Source organism: Pelecanus crispus, chromosome 1, assembly GCF_030463565.1.
Source record: "Pelecanus crispus isolate bPelCri1 chromosome 1, bPelCri1.pri, whole genome shotgun sequence".
Taxonomy (NCBI): Eukaryota; Metazoa; Chordata; class Aves; order Pelecaniformes; family Pelecanidae; genus Pelecanus; species Pelecanus crispus.
The window spans coordinates 217,332,651-217,354,221 of record NC_134643.1 but is presented as its reverse complement, the minus strand read 5'-3'; the positions used below and the strand labels follow the sequence as shown (position 1 = coordinate 217,354,221).

The following is a 21,571-nucleotide window of genomic DNA, read 5'->3' as shown; positions in this document are numbered from 1 at the left end:
AGGTATATCCAGAAAGCAATTTATTCCTTCCTAAAATTGATGTTTAAAACAGGTTTGGGGTGAATTCTTCTGGAAAGGGTGAGTACTCGGAGAACTTCCGAGCTCTTCACTGGCTATGGAGTGCACTACAGGACCTTCTTAGACAATGCACACAACTTTTAGGTAGCTGACATTAAGGAAAATGAATCAGGCACCAAGTATTGAATAACATGGTTGAAACACAGTCATGAAGAATATTCATGTGTAAGGTGTATTTATTTTGACAGTCAAACACCTGTAGCTTCTTCTGTATTGAATAAGAGTTGAGTCCTGGGAATTTCATAGGATATTGGCATCATTCAGTCTACTGCATAAAATACAACTCGTATTTACTGTGGTGACTGGGTCCAAAATACCTCCAGCTGTCCAAGACTGACTACAGCTTAAACAGACTACAAAGAGAAGTAAATGCCATACTCTGAGCACTTACTCTAAGTTTCTGATCCACAAGTCATATCTCAACATTCTTCATGGAGGACAAAGTCTGGCAGCTTTGGATTGTAGGAATCTAAATTCATTAGAAGTCACTTGCCTACCTAATTGTCTCAAAGAAGAATTCGTAGCAGAGCCAGTCCTGAAGCTCATTGTTCCCAGCTTATTCTCTTGCTAGATCACATCCTCCTTTTGACATGCTCATTGACATTCTTGTTTCAAATTCTACCTCCTTCTATCAGGGTGAGTTAGTGTATGTGAATTATGGCCGCACGGAGGACTTCTTTAAGCTAGAACGTGAAATGGGAATTAACTGTACAGGAAAGATTGTTATTGCCAGATATGGGAAGATCTTCAGAGGAAATAAGGTAATACCTCTGTATAAAAATATTACTTGTGCTGTCCTTCAGTTGATTTCAACTTAACTAAAGTGTTCTGGAGATTTTAGCATAACTGAGTTTTTCAAAGAGCTGTGTTCAAAGACTATTCTTTAGTAGAAGATATAAAATATGTATTTTTTATATTTATATATAAAATATGTCTATAGATGTATAAAGTGGAATAATAGTGTGGAAAACTATGAAGTGGAACTATAGAATAAAAGTAAATAAGTTGGAAAATGTTATGTGGTTTTATATTCATTTGCATACTATAAAGTGTTCCAACATATTACTAACATCCTTGGGTAATACACTCTGTGAACTAGACTGTTCTTCCCTATTGGTTCAACTGTGCTTTAAGATGTCTATATTGTGTTTCTTTGTAACGGTTTCTGTACACCAGGCAGAGAGTATTACTATATGGAGGTTATTTTAAATTATGTGTTTGTTTATTCAGTGTCCCTATCATATAAATATTTTGAAACTACAGATTTCTGCATATTTCCATGGCCTGACAGGAAAGTACATAATCATGTGCATACTTCAGGCATATATTCAAGTTATTTCCTCAATAGGGATGTAAGAAGACAGTCCGTTTTAAGTGTGTTTGGCTCTTGTACAAAAATTAGTTTGACTCTAATTTGCGCAGGACTATAATTTCTATTTCTCAGTTACCTAAGGGTATCAAACACTGAACCTCCTCACTGGAATGCCAAATCTTATTATATGCTATAGACTAATCTTCTGTGAGCTTTTAAGTCAGTAACTCACTGGTTTACATACATACCATTTTCACCAGTGAAAAGTGACATGTAACTCACATTCTGGGTCAGATAATATAAATTGTTTACCAGTCTTAAAGATACCATCTGAATGGAAAAGACTTAAAAATGGAAGAAAGTATTGCTGTCTATGAATCTTTTATTAAAATTAAGTACAAACACCTCAGAGTTACTAATATCTAGAGAGGCAGTTGTCCTGTGATTTGGAAATTATATGCCCTTGTTGACACAAAGAGATGATATGTTCATTCTTAAGGTGGTATTTCTGATGTCTGTTTATATACTGAAGAATTCAGTAGCCTGTATAAAATCTGGAGAACTGTGATTTTCCAACTTCCTAATGGTATGCAAGAATAGGATAGAGGATGAAGGCAAGTACTGTATTTCCTAAAAAAAGCTATGGTATTTCTGAATTAAAATACTCAAATTTAAAACTGCTGAGGATTAGTTGTCACTCAGTCACTGTACATCACTGTCTTACCTAGTGGCAAAACACATTGGGATGTCAGAATGACATATATTTTCCCTCTCTCACTCTCCACCAAGCAGGATTATACAATAATAAAGTGGCATGAAAACACATTTTTTAAATCAAAATAGCATGCAGGTCAGTCCTTCTGCCATAATAAGCCTAAGACACACACTCTTCGGAGTTAGTCTTGTTCACAGCCAAAGACAGTTTCAAGCTCTCCAATAATAATCTTTCTGTGTAGTCTGGACCCTGAGGTACTTTAGGGGATCATTTAGGTAAATAAGGTAAATAGATGGCTAACTGAAAGATAAGGCTGCATCAGTGTCATACAGTTTTCTCCATCTATGATGTGTACATTTCAATAGTCAGTTGACTGTATTGATCTGGATGACAGAATACAAACGAAGGTTATGTAGTAATACTGTGAAGGATGTTTTCCATGTTACTGAAGTTATCTCCTAACTAAAGTTCAAAGCAACAGCAAACCTCTTACTTTCATATGGAACCTGATATCTGCATATATATTTTCAGGAAATTTTATGATATGAAATAGTTATGGGCCCTTTACTTAGCCCAAGCACCATAAAAGGCCTGAGGAATAATCACTGTAATTTATAATACTTTCTTTTGCCCCTCAAACTCTTGTGTCAAGCTATGAAGGACTGGATAGGGACTGGAGATGTGCTTTGCAGGTGAAGAATGCTGAATTGGCAGGTGCCAAAGGAGTTATTCTGTACTCTGACCCTGCTGACTACTGCGCCCCAGGAACAGAGCCCTATCCAAATGGCTGGAACCTTCCAGGTGGAGGAGCCCAGCGTGGAAATGTATTAAGCCTGAATGGGGCAGGGGATCCTCTGACACCAGGTTATCCTGCAAAAGGTGAGTGACACTGAAGAAGTCATGCTCTGAGGGTCTGGTTTCAGGAAGGTGGGGGAAGGTAATGGGGATGTTCTTTCCCTTGGAACAAAACACATTTTTTCTTGGTCTTTCTGTTGCTCAAAAGAGGCAGCTTTGGGCTTCACGTCAGTAGGCCACTTCTGCAAACGGTGCATGAGAGAAAGTGAGGGGATGTTAAGGGAGCCACACAGCACAGTGCTGGGCTGCTTGACTTCACAGGCATACTCAAGTTAGCCCAGGGATCATAACACAAGTATTTGACAGCTGAAACCCTAGTCTTTTCTTTCTGCTTCTCATCAGTCAGTCAGCAAGGAGCCAGCCTGCACAGCACACAGGTTTCTTTGCTTTTGCAGTTCTCCTTTCTGCAGGAGTTGGGCTGCTTTCCCTCCACAAGAGCCCCTACTGGCAATACTGAGACCTTTCATGCTGGGGCTCGTCACCTGGCTGCAGCTGAGGCTCCTGAGAAGATGACCTTTCCCCACTGGTTCATCACCTTCACCTCATGCTTCCTCAGTTACTTATTTGAGCTCTGCCTAAGCTGTTTCATTTAGTACCTAACCCAGATCGTTTTGACTGAAATGCATTAAGAACCATTCACGCCAGCACTTGAGCCAGCATGTCTAAGGGGGGCAGTCATCTGAAGAAGAGCAGTCCCTAAGTGATGGGGAAAGTTGTCTCTAGCCAGCACAACTTGAGCTGGAAGAGGATACATATTCACAATGGCAGCATGGCAGGAGCAGACCACGAGGAAGATTTCTGGTTCCTCTTGCTAGAGTCAGTGATCTCATAGATGAATCCCTGTCTGCTTCCCCCAACAAGGGTCCCTGTGAATGTTGTATTAAGGAGGAAACTATTCTTTTCCATATCTGCTGGCTTGCAAACATCGAATTTTGTCTAAATTGTGAATTAAGATTCTCATTTGTAAAAAAACCATGATTTCTATGTGAGGTCAGTCAGAACAACACTTAGGCTTCATTTTGTTCATGAAAACAGCAAAACAGACTATTCAGTAGCCCGGTGTATAAGATTTTTATCTGCATCTCTTATCAACTGGCAAAATATTTTTAGTTCCCAGCTGAATGTTCCAAACATCAGACTACAGGATCCCTCTTTGCTCTTGTTCTTTCTCTGTGGCTTAGTCTGAAGTTCCCTCCCATGGAGAGAAATATTTCTACCTAAAAGCATTTAAACACAGAAAGTTAGCAAACAATTTTAAATTTTCCAGTTATGTCTAAATGTGTGACTGCAGACACTATGGGAGAATCTTTGTTAGTGTCTCTCTGAAAACATGTTGATAAAACATAAGGAATGAAGTCACTGAAGAAATGTCAGCCCAACTTCGAGGAAAGTGAAATGATTCTCTCTGACTCCAGTGTTAGGACTGTGCTATGAACTGTGCTAATTCCTTCTGAGAGTTGTAAATATGAAAATATCTGTCTTTTGCTTTCAGAATACACGTACCGATTAGACAAAGCCAGTGGTGTAGGTCTCCCAAAAATTCCAGTTCATCCCATTGGCTATCATGATGCTGAGTCATTACTGCGGTGAGTATATGGGAGACATGAGGAATTTTAAGCAGTCTGATTTTTGAAAATTATGGAGTATTTGAAAAGAGAGGGAAAAGGCTTTTGCACTGTGCTTCTACTGTAGCTGTTGAAATAGTGTATGTTTGTTCACCATGAGGTTCTCTGTAGGAGGCAAACATGTTATCTATTACTACATACTGGATATGTGCAGAGTCATCTGGAAAGGATCATTTGTAATATATCATGATCAGTCAAGTATACTGAAGTGCCTCTCAGTTTGAATAAAGGGAAAAATTTTTGAGGATGGCATGATACCTGTCTTGTGAAAAAGACCACAAATGAAGTCATTCATTTGTCTCGGGAAATACTTGCCGTGCATGTTTGAAAGGACAGTATCTGTACTGTCCTCTGTAGAATGAAGGCATGTGCTTTCTCTCATCAGGTGCATTGTGTTGCATAAATATGAAATGATGCTAGCAAACTAATATAAGGACTGGGGAAACTCTTGAGTATTATAAGGGATTGAACAGACATCTAAATATACGTAAGTGTGCTTAACAGTGACATGAAGACAGGCTACCAGCTTGCCAGAGGACAGCATTAATTAATTATGTTAACAAACCAAGTAAGTTCTCTGAAAAAACTAAGGTGTGATGTATGTAGCAGTAATCATGTGTATCAACTACAGAGATACAGAGCAGGAAGTACCAGGGCTGGCAACAATACCACAGATAAGTGTTTAGGGCAATAAGTAAACGTAATCTTGGGTGTGTATTTGTATTGGAATTTTACATCTAAATCACATGAGCAATCATTCTTCTCTGTCTGATGCCTCTGTTTAAATATTGAGTAAAAAAAAAAAATTCTATCTTGGTTCTCTATGCAGGTTTTCCTCTGAAATATTGAAGTTATTTGTTTTAATATGAGGCAGAATTTTACTGTCTTTGGTGTCTTTGCATACGTGATGTTCTTTAACACTGTTCTAGTGTTTTTCCTATTTCCTCCCAAACTTTCATGGACTAATACGTCTCCAAACTGTCTTTTCTTTAAAACTTTACAGTCATCACTGTTAATGAGGATAACTGCTTATAATGATAAAGGTATAGGTTAAAAAAACCTCATTTTTCCACTGCCGACTCTCAGTGGTAGAGCAGATTAATATGTATAAATATGATGTAGCTAGATATTGCTCTTCAATAATTTGTGAATAATTCTAGAACTTGTTTTTAATAATTATGAATGAAATCTAAATCCTCTAAAAATACTGGGTCCTTGTTCTCACTTTTGTCTTGAGAAGTCATAACTTCTAGTTATTCCTGCTATCATTTTTATATAAAAAAATATACTGAAGACTTGAAGACGTGCTGAAGTGTTCTGTGGAATAAAGCTTGACAGAAGTATGCATTTACGGTAAAGGACGTGCTTTCATTTACAATAAATATATTTTGCCTAGTAAGAACCAGAACATCCAGCATACTTTTTAATACATTTTTTTATGTTTCTCACAAGTTCATGTCAAAAATATAAATCCTTTAGAATAGGTGAATAAGTATGGGCAATTGTGATCCACTGAATTAGTGCATTTCCAGTTGTGTTAACTGAGAAAAAACATCTCACCTTTGACAATAGAACAAGAAAAGGTGACTCGGACTGAACATATTTCTCCAATCTTAGATATCTTTGAAACACATCAACTCTGTCTATGCTACCAGATTAAACAGTATCCAGGGACAGGCACTGGAAGGCAACTGCCTATGCTGTTACACTGTTAGAATGGTGCAAGTTACTCTCTGCTTATTCAAATGCAAATGCAGTTCAAGGCAGTAGAAAGTTCCAAGGACCATTTACAAGAGGCAGTTTGTATGCAAAGCCTTTGGAGGTGTCCTGGTTTCAGCTGGGATAGAGTTAATTTTCTTCCTAGTAGCAGGCACAGTGCTGTGTTTTGGATTTAGTAGGAGAAGAATGTTGATAACATGCTGATGTTTTTAGTTGTTGCTAGGTACTGCTTATGCTAGTCAAGGACTTTTCAGCTTCCCATGCTCTGCCAGGTGCACAAGAAACTGGGAGGGGGCATAGCCAGAATAGTTGATCCAAACTGACCAAAGGGCTATTCCATACCATATGACGTCATGCTCAGTATATAAACTGGGGGGGTTGGCCGGAGGGCAGGGATCACTGCTCGGGAACTGCCTGGGTATCGGTCATCAGGTGGTGAGCAATTGCATTGTGCATCACTTGTTTTGATTATTATTAGTATTATTATTATTTTATTGTTACTATTATCATTACTATTTGACTTTCTTCCAATTATTAAACTGTTTTTATCTCAACCCAGGAGTGTTTCTCACTCTTACTCCTCCGATTCTCTCCCCCATCCCATCGGGGTAGGGGGAGTGAGCGAGCGGCTGCGTGGTGCTGAGCTGCTGGCTGGGGCTAAACCACGACAGGAGGCCAACACTTTTCCAGGATAGTTGTAGGCCATTCCAAGCTGATCTCAATGCCCAGGACTATGCCTCTGTGTTAATTTACTAATATTAATGTAGCTAAAAAGACAGATTATTCTCCTGTGGAAACTTGTATAAATTGTCTAAGACAAAGACCATCACTGTTGTCTGTGTGTGCATGGGACCTAATAGAAGTGTGGTTCCTGATTCCTCATTTGTGTTTGGTGCTATTGTAAGATGTCTGTAACTAAGAATGATACTGGGTTTTTTTTTCCATAATAGTAATATGGGAGGATATGCACCACCACACAGTAGCTGGAAAGGAAATTTGAATGTATCTTACAACGTTGGTCCTGGTTTCACAACAAATTATTCTACAAGGTCAGTTTTGTTTCATAAGGAAAGCATGCTCAGGATCAGAGAAAAACAGGTGGAGCAATAGAATTTGATCAAAGGTAGAGTAGTTGGGGTTATTTGCATCATTCCTTTGAGTATGACCATTTCCTGGGCTGAAATGTGCTCAGTGCAAAGCTTCAGTAGATTTATGTCTTGATTGGATGAATATGGCTGAATTGCTTTAGTTTCCAGCTAGTCTTGAACCGGTTTCATTTGAAAAGCATCTTGCTTTTGACAAACTGTTTGATGAGAGTGATTATTTTTGTGAACTGAATTTGTGTGTTTTATTTTTGAAATATATGTGGGTCCAGCTTCTGGTCTTACCTATTGCCTCATACAAAACAATATTCACCTACAAGTCAAGTTTTCCAGAAAAAAAGCTTCAACTACAATATCATTTTTATTGCTCCAGATTGTTTGTAAACTGATTTAGTAATTACAGTTTAGGACTAAAGTCCAGGTGTTCCAATATTAGCTGAGCTATTGTACTGACTTCATATGAGCCGTTTGACCTTTTCTTTATGTCTTAGTCATACCACATAAAAAATAATTTCTGAAAAATATACAGGCAACCCTTGAGGATGAGTTGTTGCACCTCCAGCTGTGCTGTAGATAAACAAAGTCTCTTGATGCAGCTCAGGTTGCCTGATTTTCTGCCGCCTGAGTATTGACTCAGTATTGACATGCTGGAGTCATTTCTGACTTGCACCAACCTCTAGGTGATTAGAACTATTTACCTTTTTAACATTAGGTGGTTTTCATTTTTCTTTTACTCTTCCAAATTTAAAAACTAGTTGCTAGGAAAAAATCATTGAATTTGGAGTTCTGAGCCTGTTATCCATATAAATCGTACTGACATCAGTAACAGTACATAGCTTTCAAGGGCTAAATGCTGTTCTCGGTTGCACAGGTATCAATCCAGAAAAAAAATACACTGACTTTTTTTCAGATTTACTTTGGTTTAATGGAGGGTAAATCTGGCCAAAATGCTTTCCTTACAATTTATATTGTACACTTTTGAAAGGTGTCAAGATGTTTTATTATCTAATCTGGTGGATTTTCTCTTCGGATTTTCTTCATGATACACTAGAAAGGTGAAAATGCACATTCATAGCCACAACGAAATAAGAAGGATTTACAATGTGATTGGTACCATCAGAGGCACAGTGGAACCAGGTAAAGTCATTTTTCTTCAGTGTAATATGAGCATGCAGTGACCTCTACCTGCACTTTGTATTTACAAGGGGGAAATGAGGAATATAGTTTTCTCTGAAATATTGCACTACATGATCATTGGTGTTGAAATATTTATTTTGCTAGCTTTCATATAGTTCCGGGTATGTCAGTACTTTCACTGTAAATGCTGATTTTCAAGGGGGAATTATAACCAAGACAGAAACATTTGTCTTCAGACAAGTAACTTTGCAATTGAAAGTGCAACTGAAAGAATATTAAATGCATGTTCTTCCCTGCTAACATGGGAATGGATTTTGCATTCCATCTGAAGACATCATATCCACCACTATTGACTTTTTGGCTGTCTTGTAACCAGTGGCTGTCTTGTAACCAGTGTGATTTTACACTCTAAAAAACCATATATATATATAGACATCCCTAGGATGGTGATAACATCATTTAACTTGTGACTGCAGCGCTTCCCTGTTGCCTGAAGCACAACTGTTAAACAAATTGTAGTAGCACAAAGATCTAGTCTGACTTTGATCTTATTAAGCACATCTCTGTCGTGGTTTGGACAACCCTTTTTATGACTGACTACACACATATACAGAGAAACACTGCATTCAGCGCACCTTAATGTTGTGAGTTGGCGTGCTGTACAAATACCATTAGTGGATCAGCTTTACCATGAAATGTACTCTTGTAAAATGCGGAAAGATGCTTCTATCTTCAGAGGAAAGCTGCAGTATTTCTAATAATAGAAGTAACATTATGGAAGTTAGGAGGTTTTAAGTCTTATGGGATCAAGTTATTGTGTTTGATAAATTCTTTAGCACTGGCTGAAAATGCCGAAAAATGCCTTTGGAGATTTAAAATGTTTTTTGCCTTTCTATCATGTATATTATAAACTGTTAAGCTTTGTTGCCTGACACCTAGGTGGAAAATTAGATATTACTTCCAATTAACAGCTCTATGGCAGGAAAAAAGCTTTTCTAAGTAAACCTCCATAATTAATTTCTCTAGACAGATATGTCATCCTGGGAGGCCACCGCGACTCATGGGTATTTGGTGGCATTGATCCTCAGAGTGGGGCAGCTGTGGTTCATGAGATTGTGAGGAGCTTTGGAAAACTGAAAAGGAAAGGTAACATAATGAAAGAATAAAGCACACCAAAATCACTGCTCTCAGCAGTGCCCGTTGATTTCTCTGAGATTTAAGCATATGCTTAAAATTAGACACGTGCATCTCACCGATGTCTCGAATAGACATGCTGCTCTGCAGCTGTTAGTTAGTTCCAGTTACAACCTTGGTATATGTGACGTACTTCTACTTAAGAGAAAGTACACCTAAAGGAAAACAAAACACAAAATGGGGGATACTGAAATAAATGTGACATTGAGGTACCATTGATTACTGTGTATTTGAGGCGGGTCAGACTGGATGTTTCAGTGGTCCTGTAAAATTGTTACAGTGGTGGTCTGATCAAGGCTTCATCAGGGCAACATCGAGAGTCTTCCCAGCACTGCACTGTAGTTTGGAGACAGACCCAAGAATAAATAAAGCATGTCTGTGTAATGCAGAGAATAAGTTGTGCAAACATAGTAGGAGGTAATGGTTAAAAATACCTCATGCCTAGTTACATTAGAATAGGAACAAATGTCAACTGTACCAAGTTTCTGCTGCTGTCAGAGCAAATGCTATCTCCCTATCTGACATCCCATGGAAAGAAGCTCTGACATAACTCAAACACTGTGCTAGAGGAGCTTTCTTTGGCTACACATTAAACTTAAAACTTACTGACATATAGTTTTCTGTCCATTCCCTCCCAGGTATTGGATATCAGGGGAAACTGTCTTTGGAATGCAAGCTGAGAAAAAAAAAAAGGGAAAAAAGAAAGGGAGCAAGAGATGAAAAGGTTCCAGCAGCCTCAGAGAAAACTTTGGGCAAAGATACAGAGGCAGGGCCATAGAGCCTGTTCCATTTGGCCTGTGTTTAAATCAAATGCAGAACTTCAAGTGAAAGATCTTTGTTTTAAAGGTGATCTGTCAAGGTTACAAGGAATTCCTTAGGTTTTGGAATCTGGCATTTGGGAGACAGGTCAAAGAAATTCAGTAATGTATATGAAAACATGCCAAACACTTTTCGGTCAAAGTAGACACTGGTAGATAATGTATACTTGAACAGAGCAAAAGAGTAGAACATCTTTCAAGAATTTGTGCACAAGCACATTATTTTTCCTTGTGCAGGGCTTTAAATTCTAGAAATCTTTCTTGCAATTAAAGCTGAGAGAAGAAAAAGCGTACATTATTTGGCACAATATTAAAGTAGAAGTGAGATTGCTACAAAATTAGTAAACCATTACTAGATTAGATTAGTGAAGAAGTTGGTGTTAAAGTACCTTAAACACACCTCTTTCCCCATAGATCAGGATAAAAGTTGAGCCCCCAAAAAATGACATTTGTTTTCACATTATTTACCATGTAACAAGCAGTCTTTATTTCTGTAATACAATTTCCATGGTCTTTTATTGCAGGATGGAGGCCGAGGAGAACAGTGATATTTGCAAGCTGGGATGCAGAGGAATTTGGCTTGTTAGGATCTACAGAGTGGGCGGAGGTAAACCAATAGTGTTCAAAGAGCAATTTTCACAGTGGCAGATCTTTGAGAAATCTGTACCAGAAAGCAACACTTCTTCCCTCCCTCCCTCTCTCTTCCTTACACACACACGCACACGCACACACACACTCTTAAGTTTCCTTTTGAACTACCAAGTATATATGGCTCCTTGCAGTATATGATGTCTTTCCCTGAAATGGCTGTTACTTCTGTGGATGGGAAAATAGTTGTGAGGGGAAAAAAAGTTCATCAGTGTTTTCTTCCTCTTTTTCTTCTCCTAGGAAAATGCCAAAGTATTGCAAGCACGAGGAGTGGCTTATATCAATGCAGATTCCTCCATTGAAGGTACATAGTTTTGACTTGTGTTTTACAGGAATAGTGATGGTATATACAGATGACTTGAAGGCATTTTGGCTTGGAGATCCATGAAAGCTTCAATGTGATAATGTTGCATTAGGTCAGGAGTAGATATCGGGGGAAACTGTGACCCAGAATCATAAAGTAGCCTTCAGCAATTCCTGTTGCTTCAAGGAAGAAGTCCATTACCGTAGCTACACTATTTGGGAAGTCATGGGAAGGGACAAGCAGTGTTGTGCCCTCATCAGCAGTTCTATGGCAACTCTTTAAAGTGAGCTTCTCCTCTTATAACATGAGTAATAAACATAGGGACATAAGAAAAGCTCTTAAGGGTTGCTTCAAAAGCTGGGCTGTAATTCATCCTAACCAATTACAAATGTACTGACAAGATCACAGGAGAACTGTAACTGTAACAGGGAGAATCGGTTTGTTCCTTGTAAAGAGTGCAGCTCTAGTCCTTTTCTTATTAACAAATAATGGCATGGGATTTCAGCTGAGCACAATTTGCATCTTTGGATAAATAGTTTTTCCTGTTTTTCAGGAAACTACACCCTACGAGTGGATTGCACACCACTGATGTACAGACTGGTGTACAGTCTGACTAAAGAGGTAATATTGCTTGAAATTTTTAGCCAGCGCATTCAGTGCTCACTTACTGGATGGGGTTCTGTGTATAAAATAAAGTGTCAGATGTTTCTTTTCTAACTGCAGTACCCCTTTTAAGTCAATAACTAAGTAACTGGAGATTTTTCCCAGGAGTGGCAAGAGTATTTCAAGCTTATACCTTCAAATTATTAGCTATTCAGGACTGCGGGATTTTTCCACTGAACCAGAGGACAGAAACAAGCAGAAGCTTGGCTGCCCAGTCCTGCTACTAGGGTGCCCATGGTAGTGGGAGACTCTGACTCCCTTTAGGTGGGGGAAGAAATTAGGCTTGCTACAGCGTTGTTGTTAGCATGATGTGACAGGTTTGGTCAATGTGCTCAGCTTCAATGTATCCTGTTAGATATTCGTTGGCTGTGACCGTGATGCTCTCACACATATTTGCGTGGCACACAAAATTAAAAGGTAGGGACCTTTCTCAGGAAATAGCCTCACCATCTTAGATGTAAGATGTTACTTGCTTTGAGAGTCGGTCTTAGAGGCTGGCACTAAGGGCTTTTTATTTCTGGGTTTTTTTCTGTTCATCTGTATTAAAGCATGAACATTTAATTAGTCTTCTGTGTGTGCGTTTTATATACATATATATAATGTACATTCAACTACTGCATATATATTCTGTGAATCTACTATATCTGTCTTCATCTGCTGTATATATTCAGCCATCTGTCTTTTCCAGGGTTGATAATTTGTTATCTCTTGGAAGCTGGCATTAGACTAGGACAAAAGTAAAGGAAATGTAGTAATTTGGTGTAATAATCTTCTGGCAACTGAAAGACAGCAAATAAAATTTAACGCTGTTAAAATTTGGTGCCCAGATAAAGATATTTCTGTCCTGAACTGCAGAAGAACTGATCACCTGCAGTTCCCATGGTAACCTGTGCTATGTGCAGGTGCTCAGAACGGTCAGAAAATCAGGTCAGCAGGGTCTCAGTTTGGGCACCAAGAGCCATCCTTAAAATGTTGACCTAAATACCAGTAAACATGGTTGTGTAACCTTTCCTTGAATTGGGAAGCGGCAACAAAGGCTGATGAATGCATGTAACCACAGCTTGTTGGTAGCTGATGTCTGAAGAGAATGCTGATCAGGAAGCAGGCCCTGTGTGATCCCATCCAAAGTTAATCCGTGGCAAAAAGTGCTAACACTGTTCTATGAACAATTAGCTTCATGACCAAAAAAGCAAATATATTAGTTTTATTTTGATCACTATTGTGGAGTAATTCTTAGATAGTAGGTGTAGATATTAATAATAAAATAGATACTAATAATCTTTAATAGATTAAAGATAATAAAACCTCAGCAACCCATCAATAAAAAGGAAAGATGAAAAAATACCCACAGTGTTTAATGTGCTCAGTAATCTGGAAGGTAGTCTGAAAAGAGTGATAGAAATGAACTTTAGCGTGATCATGATTTGTATACCTCTGTAGCAGCTATGATGACATAAACACCAAGTACTGTACACTTTGCCCTTCTAAGGTTACTGCTGCATCCATGAAAATAATTTTTGTGACCTAAACCAAGGTAGAAACAGTTTTGAATTAAACCAAGACAAAATTGAAATTTCCTGCCAAAGTGAAACAAGGAGTTTTGGTTTTGTGAGGGATTTTTGTGTTGAATATTTAAATTAAATGGCTGAAAATCTTGTAAAGAAATATCAGTATGTAAATATTGATTTGAAATGTTTTACTTTCCCTGTCTTTTCCTTCATCTAAAATTACCTATTTTTAGCCAATAAACTATTCCTCTGGAAAATGCTACGTATTTGAAATGTTAAAATGGAAATGCAGAAAGGTTGAAGGACTGACGACTGTGGCTTACTCATTGCCCTAAGCCATAGGCTTTATGTGATGACAGGTTGTAGATTTGTTGCTTGGTAACATTGAAAATTGTACCTTTTGTCTTTTTTTACAATATACTTTTTCTAGATACCAAGTCCTGATGAGGGGTTTGAAGGAAAATCTCTTTATGAAAGCTGGTATAAAAAAAATCCATCAAGAGAATATAAAGAGGTCCCCAGGTCAGTGACAAAAGAAAATAAACGATATTCCAAAAGTTATTTTAACTTGTAGAGTGTGGGTTTTAAAGAAATAGCCACTTGAAAAACTGAGCGCCTAAAAAAAAAGGTGTGATTCTCAGCTGATATAAATTTCAGAGTTTTATTGATTGCAGTTGATACACTATTGTACAACAGTTTTGTGAACTTGCCTTTTGTAGCATGAACAGGAGGTTTTATATATGAAAAGTAAAGTGTATTTAGACAAATAAAGGTAGTATGCACAAGCCAGCGGCAAGCGCACAAGATGCTAACACAGCAGCTTTCCCTTGCTTCCAGTCTCTGGAAGGCCTCTGAGTGGTGGGCTGGGGAGCACGCCAGGCAGGTTTTTACAACACCGTCCTTCAAATTTACCAGGATTTCTATATAGAATCTCAAAGACTGGTTCTATTCCATGGAGCCGTGCTGGTACTGTTGTGATTTCTCTGAGTTGGGACCTTGGGATAGTGGAAGTTCAGTAGGAGGAAGGTCATTGGGTCTTCTCAATGAATAAAGACAGTGAGTTAAATTCCCCTCCTGAGAGTTTGATTTCTCTGAGCCTGAGAATGATGACTCTGCTCCTCCGAGAATGCAATTGATGAGGGGCATGTAGTGTAGGGGTCATAGGCAATTCATGGTATATTGACAGAAAGAGCATACTACGGAAAGACTGTGTAGTGACTGTGACTGCAGAATAAATAATTGCTACAGTACTTGGAAGCAAGCTAAAATTATACTTTAAGTATTGTCACTCAAGGCATTTTCCTCTTTCTTGTTGAAAGAATAAATAAACTGGGTTCTGGCAATGACTTTGAAGTCTTTTTTCAACGCCTTGGCATCGCTTCAGGCAGAGCACGTTACAGTAAAAACTGGGTAAGTCTGTGTCTTTGTAATTTTGTCTCCCCTGTAACTGCCTGAATAATATCACCTGTAATTGAGCCATTTAGACTGCCAGCTTTTTGGAGTAGTTCAGTTCAGTGTGTCAGGATGGAGTCCCAGTTCATGACTAGAACTCTACGTGCTACTATGGCACAAGTATTTAATAAATAGTAATGGTCAACTTGGTGTCAGTCAGACAAAAGGAACTTTGCTCAGGGTCAATGGATGTGCTCAAAATTACATTTGTTTGATGAAGGCTTATGAGTTTTGAATGATTTGTAATAACTTACGAAGCTTTGAATTCAAAGGGGTTCATGTTTTATGGAAAATATAGGTTTGACTCTGGAGCGTACTGTGAGATGAGACTAACTGAGAAATATTCAAGGAGCAATCTATTCAATGTGGTCTTTTCCTCTGAAAAGGCATATCCAAAGACACAAACAGAAGTGATGGTTGAGATCCAAGCAAAGAGAGGAAGGGCAATCTCACCTTGATTTAGCCAATTAAAAGTTCTGTGTCCATTCTTAGCTACCTTCTTTAGGCTCTGTACATGGTCAGTGGAGAGAGGCATCTCCAAATGACCGTTCATCTCATCAGAGGTTGATGTCTAAGAGAGCCACCGCTGAGCAGTTCTTCTCATTCAACTGTCTGTAGTAGCTACGTAGGATTAGCATGACCTGGACACTTAACTTTACAGTGCCTTGAATCCGACAGCAAAGGTTTTCAAGCAAAACTGAAATATCTACAGCTGAGTAATGGTTTTGTTTGGGTTCGTTTGTTTCAGAATGTAGAAAAATATAGCACCTATCCAGTTTACCACAGTGTCTATGAAACCTATGAAATTGTGGAGAGGTTTTATGATCCCACTTTCAAGAATCATCTGACAGTAGCTCAGGTACGGGGAGGGCTGGTGTTTGAATTGGCCAACTCCGTTGTGCTTCCTTTCGACTGTAGAGATTATGCATCAGCTGTGAGCAGCTATGCTCACATCATCTATAACTTGTCAAGGAATCATGAAGAGGAACTGACAACATACAATGTATCCTTTGGTATGTACAGCCTTTCATTGCACTCCTCCTCCATTAATGCTAGAAGTGCCTTATCTTAATGTATGTCTTAGCCATGACCTGGTATTTACCATGTGCTGTATGAACAGTAAATAAAACAAGAGCCACACCCTCCAATAATTTGAAATTTGAATATTTTGTCACTAGCATGCCTGTGGAGAGATTATGCCACTGCCAAGTAGAGCTAATACTTACAGTCACATGTTCTTTGACCTGTGCATGGTTCACTGATGTTGGCAACAAGATGTTTTTGCCTTGGTCCCTAAAAAAAAAGTCACACTGCTTTGCAGCTTATGGTGTTGGATAATTCTCTGTCCAACACTGATTGTAGGATCATAGGATAATACAGGTTGGAAGGAACCTCAGGAGGTCTCTAGGTCAGCCTGCCCAAGGCACGGTCAGCTCTGAGGTGAGACCAGGTTGCTCAGAGCTTTATCCCATCTGGTCTTGAAAACCTCCAAGGACAGAGACTACAGAACCTCTCTGGACCACAGTGCTTGACTGTCCTCAGGGTGAAAAATATTCCCCTTATATCCAGTCAGAAATTCTCTTGTTTCAGTTTATGGGCATGTGATGGCAAGTGCCCACACCATAAGAAGTTTGCCTCGGGGCTTGGTCAGGCAGGAATTGTTAAGCCCTATGTCACAATAGGGATCTTGTGCTGGCATGTGAAATTTTATTTCATGTTACAGGGATTCACAATATACCTCCTGCCTAAGAAGCCTTTACTTTATTGGCAACATTATATATTACTCAGTTTAGGACTTCGCTGCTAATGATCAATATTGGGCGCGCGCGCACATACACACGCATACTCTCAGTCTTTCTCAAAACTCTGCATGTGTGGAGGGACATACCAATAAAGCATAGGTTGTTGGGGCTTATAAAATCCCAGACCTACCTGAACAGTCTGGTTCTGGCAATCCATGCTCCAGTTTTTGGTATTTCTGTACATTCTTCAAGTAGCAAACAATAAGCAATATTCACAACAATACTGGTTTCTATTGTCTCCAGGGCAAGTTTTCACATAGAATTACATAGTTTTTAACATAGGAATATGGGGTCATCTGATTTTCATTCAGTAAGAATTAACAGATCATGATCATAGTGAAAGATAAAGCTTTAATTTGAAGAATTTCCTTTATTAAATGATTCCTTCAGATTTTGAAGTTAAATGCTTCCTTCCTGTTCCCTCCAGATGCTCTCTTTTCAGCTGTGAAGAATTTTACAGAAGTTGCTGCTAGCTTTCACAAGAGACTGCAACAAATAGATATCAATAAGTAAGTTTAACTCTTTTTTTTCTTCTAGTCAAATACTCCATGTAGTCCCCTGGGGTCAGAGCACATAGTCTTCACTTCCATTTGGTCCCCTGAATAACCTTGGTGACAAATGACTGTCAGTCATTTGTTTCATTATAAGTCCTTATGGATTCTTGTCTTTAAGGATCTGGAAACAAAGTATAGAAATGATGAATTAGTGGATATCAGAGACACTGCAGAGCCTGGGAATCTAGCCATGTTAGCTTCAAAAAGTGTCCAAGCTAATTAGTGTCAATTCTTGACAGGTTTTAGTTGAGGAGCAGTGTGATACATGGATGTGACTAGAATGCTGGTTAGCATGAGCAGAGCCAGCTGAGGTGTGTAACTCCCTCCAAGTAGAGACACATCCTAGGATTTTGTCACTGGATTATCATTAAAGAACAAACGTTGACTTGTGGTCTTTGTTCGCCAGCACTCTAGTTTTCAAGATACTGGTACCACTTAATGAAAAAGAAAAAAACTATGCCATGATTGTGGTTGTGGCAAGCTTTTTGGCGAGCTTTCCCAAAATTGTATGCACCACCTATGCCAAAAGGCCTAATTTGCACTTGAGTTAATTCTTAATTTATTCTTTGTAGGCCATTCCCAGAATGAGAAACCAAACTTCCTTTTATGTATACATATGTGTATGTTACATTTGTTGGGAAGAATCTAATTTAGCCATATGCTTAGCCTTATGGAAGACTAAGTGAGAATAAAAGCCATATTTTTAATGGCAGCAACATTCAAGATAAATGAGTTAACAATAATTTCTTATGCAAAATGTGACATTTATGATATAAGACATGCATATGGCATTTTCAAAATGGTTTCATTGATGAGTGGCCTAAATCTAAGCTTTAATTCAATGAACCAGTTTCAGTTTCCATTTACACCGATGTAAACTTGAAACAATTTCATTGATGGTAGTAGAGTTACCCCAGGCTTATAGTGATATAAATTTTACCATTTTTTCTTGGTGAGTGCCTTTGAAGCGCTACAATAAGTTACTTTGGATGTAAACTACCAAACCCACATATATTCAATGCAATCTTCTTCACAGTTCTTTTATTTGTTAAGCATCAGCAGTATGCTCAGAGCTATTCAAAGCACACAGACACAGATGGTCTCTACTCTAGGGAATTTACAATCTGCCATCAGAAAAACACAATTCTTGGATGAGTCAAAAGATGATTCCAACATCACGAGGTTCCTGTTTCTCAGATGTTGTGGTTTTACGTAAAAATAAATGTGATTTTATTGAAGTAATTTGCTGCTGGCTGGCTTTGTGGAAAATAGGGTCTTTAGAAAACTCTGGTAGAGAAGAAGAGAATGGTCTGCCTAAGCATCCTGATGAAAAGGATATACAGGAATGTTCTGGTTTCGGTTGGGATAGAGTAAATTTTCTTCCTAGTAGCTGGCATAGTGCTGTGTTTTGGTTTTAGCATGAGAATAATGCTGATAACACACTGATGTTTTAGTTGTTGCTAAGTACTGCTTATGATAGTCAAGGACTTTTCAGCTTCCCATGCTTTGCCAGGTGCACAAGAAGCTGGGAGGGGGCACAGCCAGGACAACTGACCCAAACTGGCCAAAGGGCTATTCCATATCATATGGCATCATGCTCGCTCAGTATAGAAACTGGGGGGAGTTGGCCGGGGACAGCGATCACTGCTCGGGGACTGGCTGGGCATGGGTCGTCGGGTGGTGAGCAATTGCATTGTGCATCACTTGTTTTGTATACTCTTTTATCATTATTATTATTATTATTATTATTATTATTTTTACTTTCTCTTCCTTTGCAGTCCTATTAAACTGCCTTTATATCAACCCACGGGTTTTACTTTTTTTTTTTTCCCTATGATTCTCTCCCCCATCCCACCGGGGAGGGGGAGGGGTTCCAGCGCCTGTGTGGTGCTTGGTTGCTGACTGGGGTTAAACCACAACAAGGAATAAGATGCAACATGAGAGAAAATACCTGAAAGTCTCTGTCTTCTCTGGCACTATTCCTTGGCCTTTAAAAGCAGCTTGAGACTTTCAGGTTATGAACCAAACTGTCTCACAGTTCAGGTCAGCATAATTCTGTTGTGCATGTTAGCTGACATGGGCTGTCTTCTGTGGGCTACACTTAAAGTTCAACATCTTGGATCTAATGTCCTTCATAAATCCAGAGCTGTGTACTTTGGGGCATGGGATGAGAGTAGGCCAAACACTAACTGCTAACATAATTCCTCTGTTTTCTTTTTAGCCTAATCGCTGTCAGATCATTAAACGATCAGCTCATGTTTCTAGAAAGGGCTTTCATTGACCCTCTTGGATTACCTGGCAGGCCATTTTATAGGTAAGAAAGGCTTATTTTTCATTTTCTGCATGGAGTATCCTGTGAGAATTCCTTTATGATTTACACGTCTCTAAATGGAATTGTAATGATTTTATTCAACACGGTAAAAGTAGATTAAACAGGACAAATAAGATTGAAAAGGGAAAACAAGATTAGGGAAAACTTCAGTGAGATACATTATAGAGAATGAGGAAAAGTCTTGTTGGAAGCCTATTCAGGTCAGTAATCTCATTTCCATTGATTTCAGTGGGCTTCTAAACAGATCTAAAAGTTTGGCCCTGGACTCAGATCAAGTAATTTCAGTGGGAAAGGATCTTTAGGAAGTTATTATTATTTGAAAGTGAAATAGGGTATAATTGAAGTATCTACAATTTATTTGATTGTAGCAGAACAGTTGTGCTAGCAAATACAGCGTAGAGGGCAGTACTTCAACAGCAGTGAAATTAATTCAGTAATTCTCTCATCCAGTTCGAGAAGTAAATCTTGTTTGAGAAGCAGAATAGTCAAGTCAAGTCTAGCTTTTTGGTCCTTCTACCAGTCTGCATAATTCAGAACAGTAATCTTTCCATTAAAAAGTTCCACTAAAAAGTAACTGTAGAAAGAGAACTTAAGATCTACAGTCCTTGTACCCCTCATAGCTTCTGAGAACAATCTCTTGTTAAAGCATCAGCTTTCTTACCGCAAAGCATGCCTGCATCTGTTGGAGACTGTGTATATCTATGAGAAAAGAAGCTGGCTTTTTTTTTTTGTCTTTACATTTCATCTAAAGTGAGGGAAAGGAAAATACTTTAGTCAACTTTATCTTAAGTCTTCTTAGCTATAAAGTTCTGGAATTCACATGGAATAATTTAGCTTATGTTATTTTCTTGCTTCATAGATTGTAGGTATTATTGCTGCAATAATCTTACTTGTTTACATCTTCAACGTCAAAAATTTACCAGATGATATTGAAACAGATTAGTTTTATTCAGAAAATAATATGTTTTATTTTCCTAATGCAGAATATTGTTATTTTTTTCCCTCAACTTCCCTACAGACATGTTATCTTTGCTCCAAGCAGCCATAACAAGTATGCAGGAGAATCATTCCCAGGGATCTATGATGCCATGTTTGACATTAAAAACAAAGCTGATCAACATGAAGCCTGGGAAGAAGTTAAGAAGCAGATTTCTATTGCAGCCTTCACTGTACAGGCAGCAGCAGAAACACTGAAAGAAGTAGCATAAATATCAACAACATAATCATCAACGGAGACTACATATGACAGTTTGCAGAAGCCTTAAAAACAGAGCATTTAAAAACACTAGGAAGATTATTACAACAAACACAAAATCCAAAAAATCTTTTTTTTGCGAATAATATACCCAAGGGGAATGCATTTAGCAATGTTGACAAGGTAACATACTCCATTTGGACAGCTCAGGCTTTAGATAACTTCTGAAGTGACAATGAAAAAGTTTCATGTTTCTCTCAGCTTCATATTTTAAGAATTGCTAACCATTGGATTTATTTTCAGAGCTTTGAATTTTTTTTGCTAGCTTGATTATTATAGCACTACTCATAGTGCATTAGGATACCAGAAGTAATTTCATGTTTCTATCAGTTTCTAATTTTGTTGTTGAGTTTTTATTATTTACCTTGGAGTTGCATAATTATACTCTAAGATAGCCCTTTCAGCTCAACTTTTATGCAAAGAGTCATGTATGAAGATGGGAAAACCGTCACATACTGTGTGAGGGATGTATAATGATCATAACAAGTTTTGGGCAG

The 21,571-nt window shown here is 38.4% G+C and overlaps 1 protein-coding gene across 2 annotated transcripts in view; it reads left to right on the top strand.

Moving 5' to 3' along the window:
• The window catches only part of LOC104024161 (glutamate carboxypeptidase 2), a 31,458-nt gene extending 10,431 nt beyond the window's left edge, over window positions 1-21,027 (top strand). The window contains exons 5-19 of one of the 2 annotated variants that reach the window (XM_075706195.1): window positions 714-839; window positions 2,798-2,984; window positions 4,453-4,546; window positions 7,255-7,353; window positions 8,459-8,544; window positions 9,571-9,690; window positions 11,081-11,163; window positions 11,445-11,508; window positions 12,062-12,129; window positions 14,110-14,201; window positions 14,999-15,089; window positions 15,880-16,144; window positions 17,361-17,442; window positions 19,709-19,801; window positions 20,838-21,027. In XM_075706195.1, the coding sequence (XP_075562310.1) occupies window positions 714-839; window positions 2,798-2,984; window positions 4,453-4,546; window positions 7,255-7,353; window positions 8,459-8,544; window positions 9,571-9,690; window positions 11,081-11,163; window positions 11,445-11,508; window positions 12,062-12,129; window positions 14,110-14,201; window positions 14,999-15,089; window positions 15,880-16,144; window positions 17,361-17,442; window positions 19,709-19,801; window positions 20,838-21,027 (1,740 nt within the window). The remainder of the gene's footprint in view (window positions 1-713; window positions 840-2,797; window positions 2,985-4,452; window positions 4,547-7,254; window positions 7,354-8,458; window positions 8,545-9,570; window positions 9,691-11,080; window positions 11,164-11,444; window positions 11,509-12,061; window positions 12,130-14,109; window positions 14,202-14,998; window positions 15,090-15,879; window positions 16,145-17,360; window positions 17,443-19,708; window positions 19,802-20,837) is intronic. The other variant, XM_075706202.1, reaches the window with a different exon arrangement.
• The last annotated feature ends 544 nt before the right edge of the window (window positions 21,028-21,571 follow it).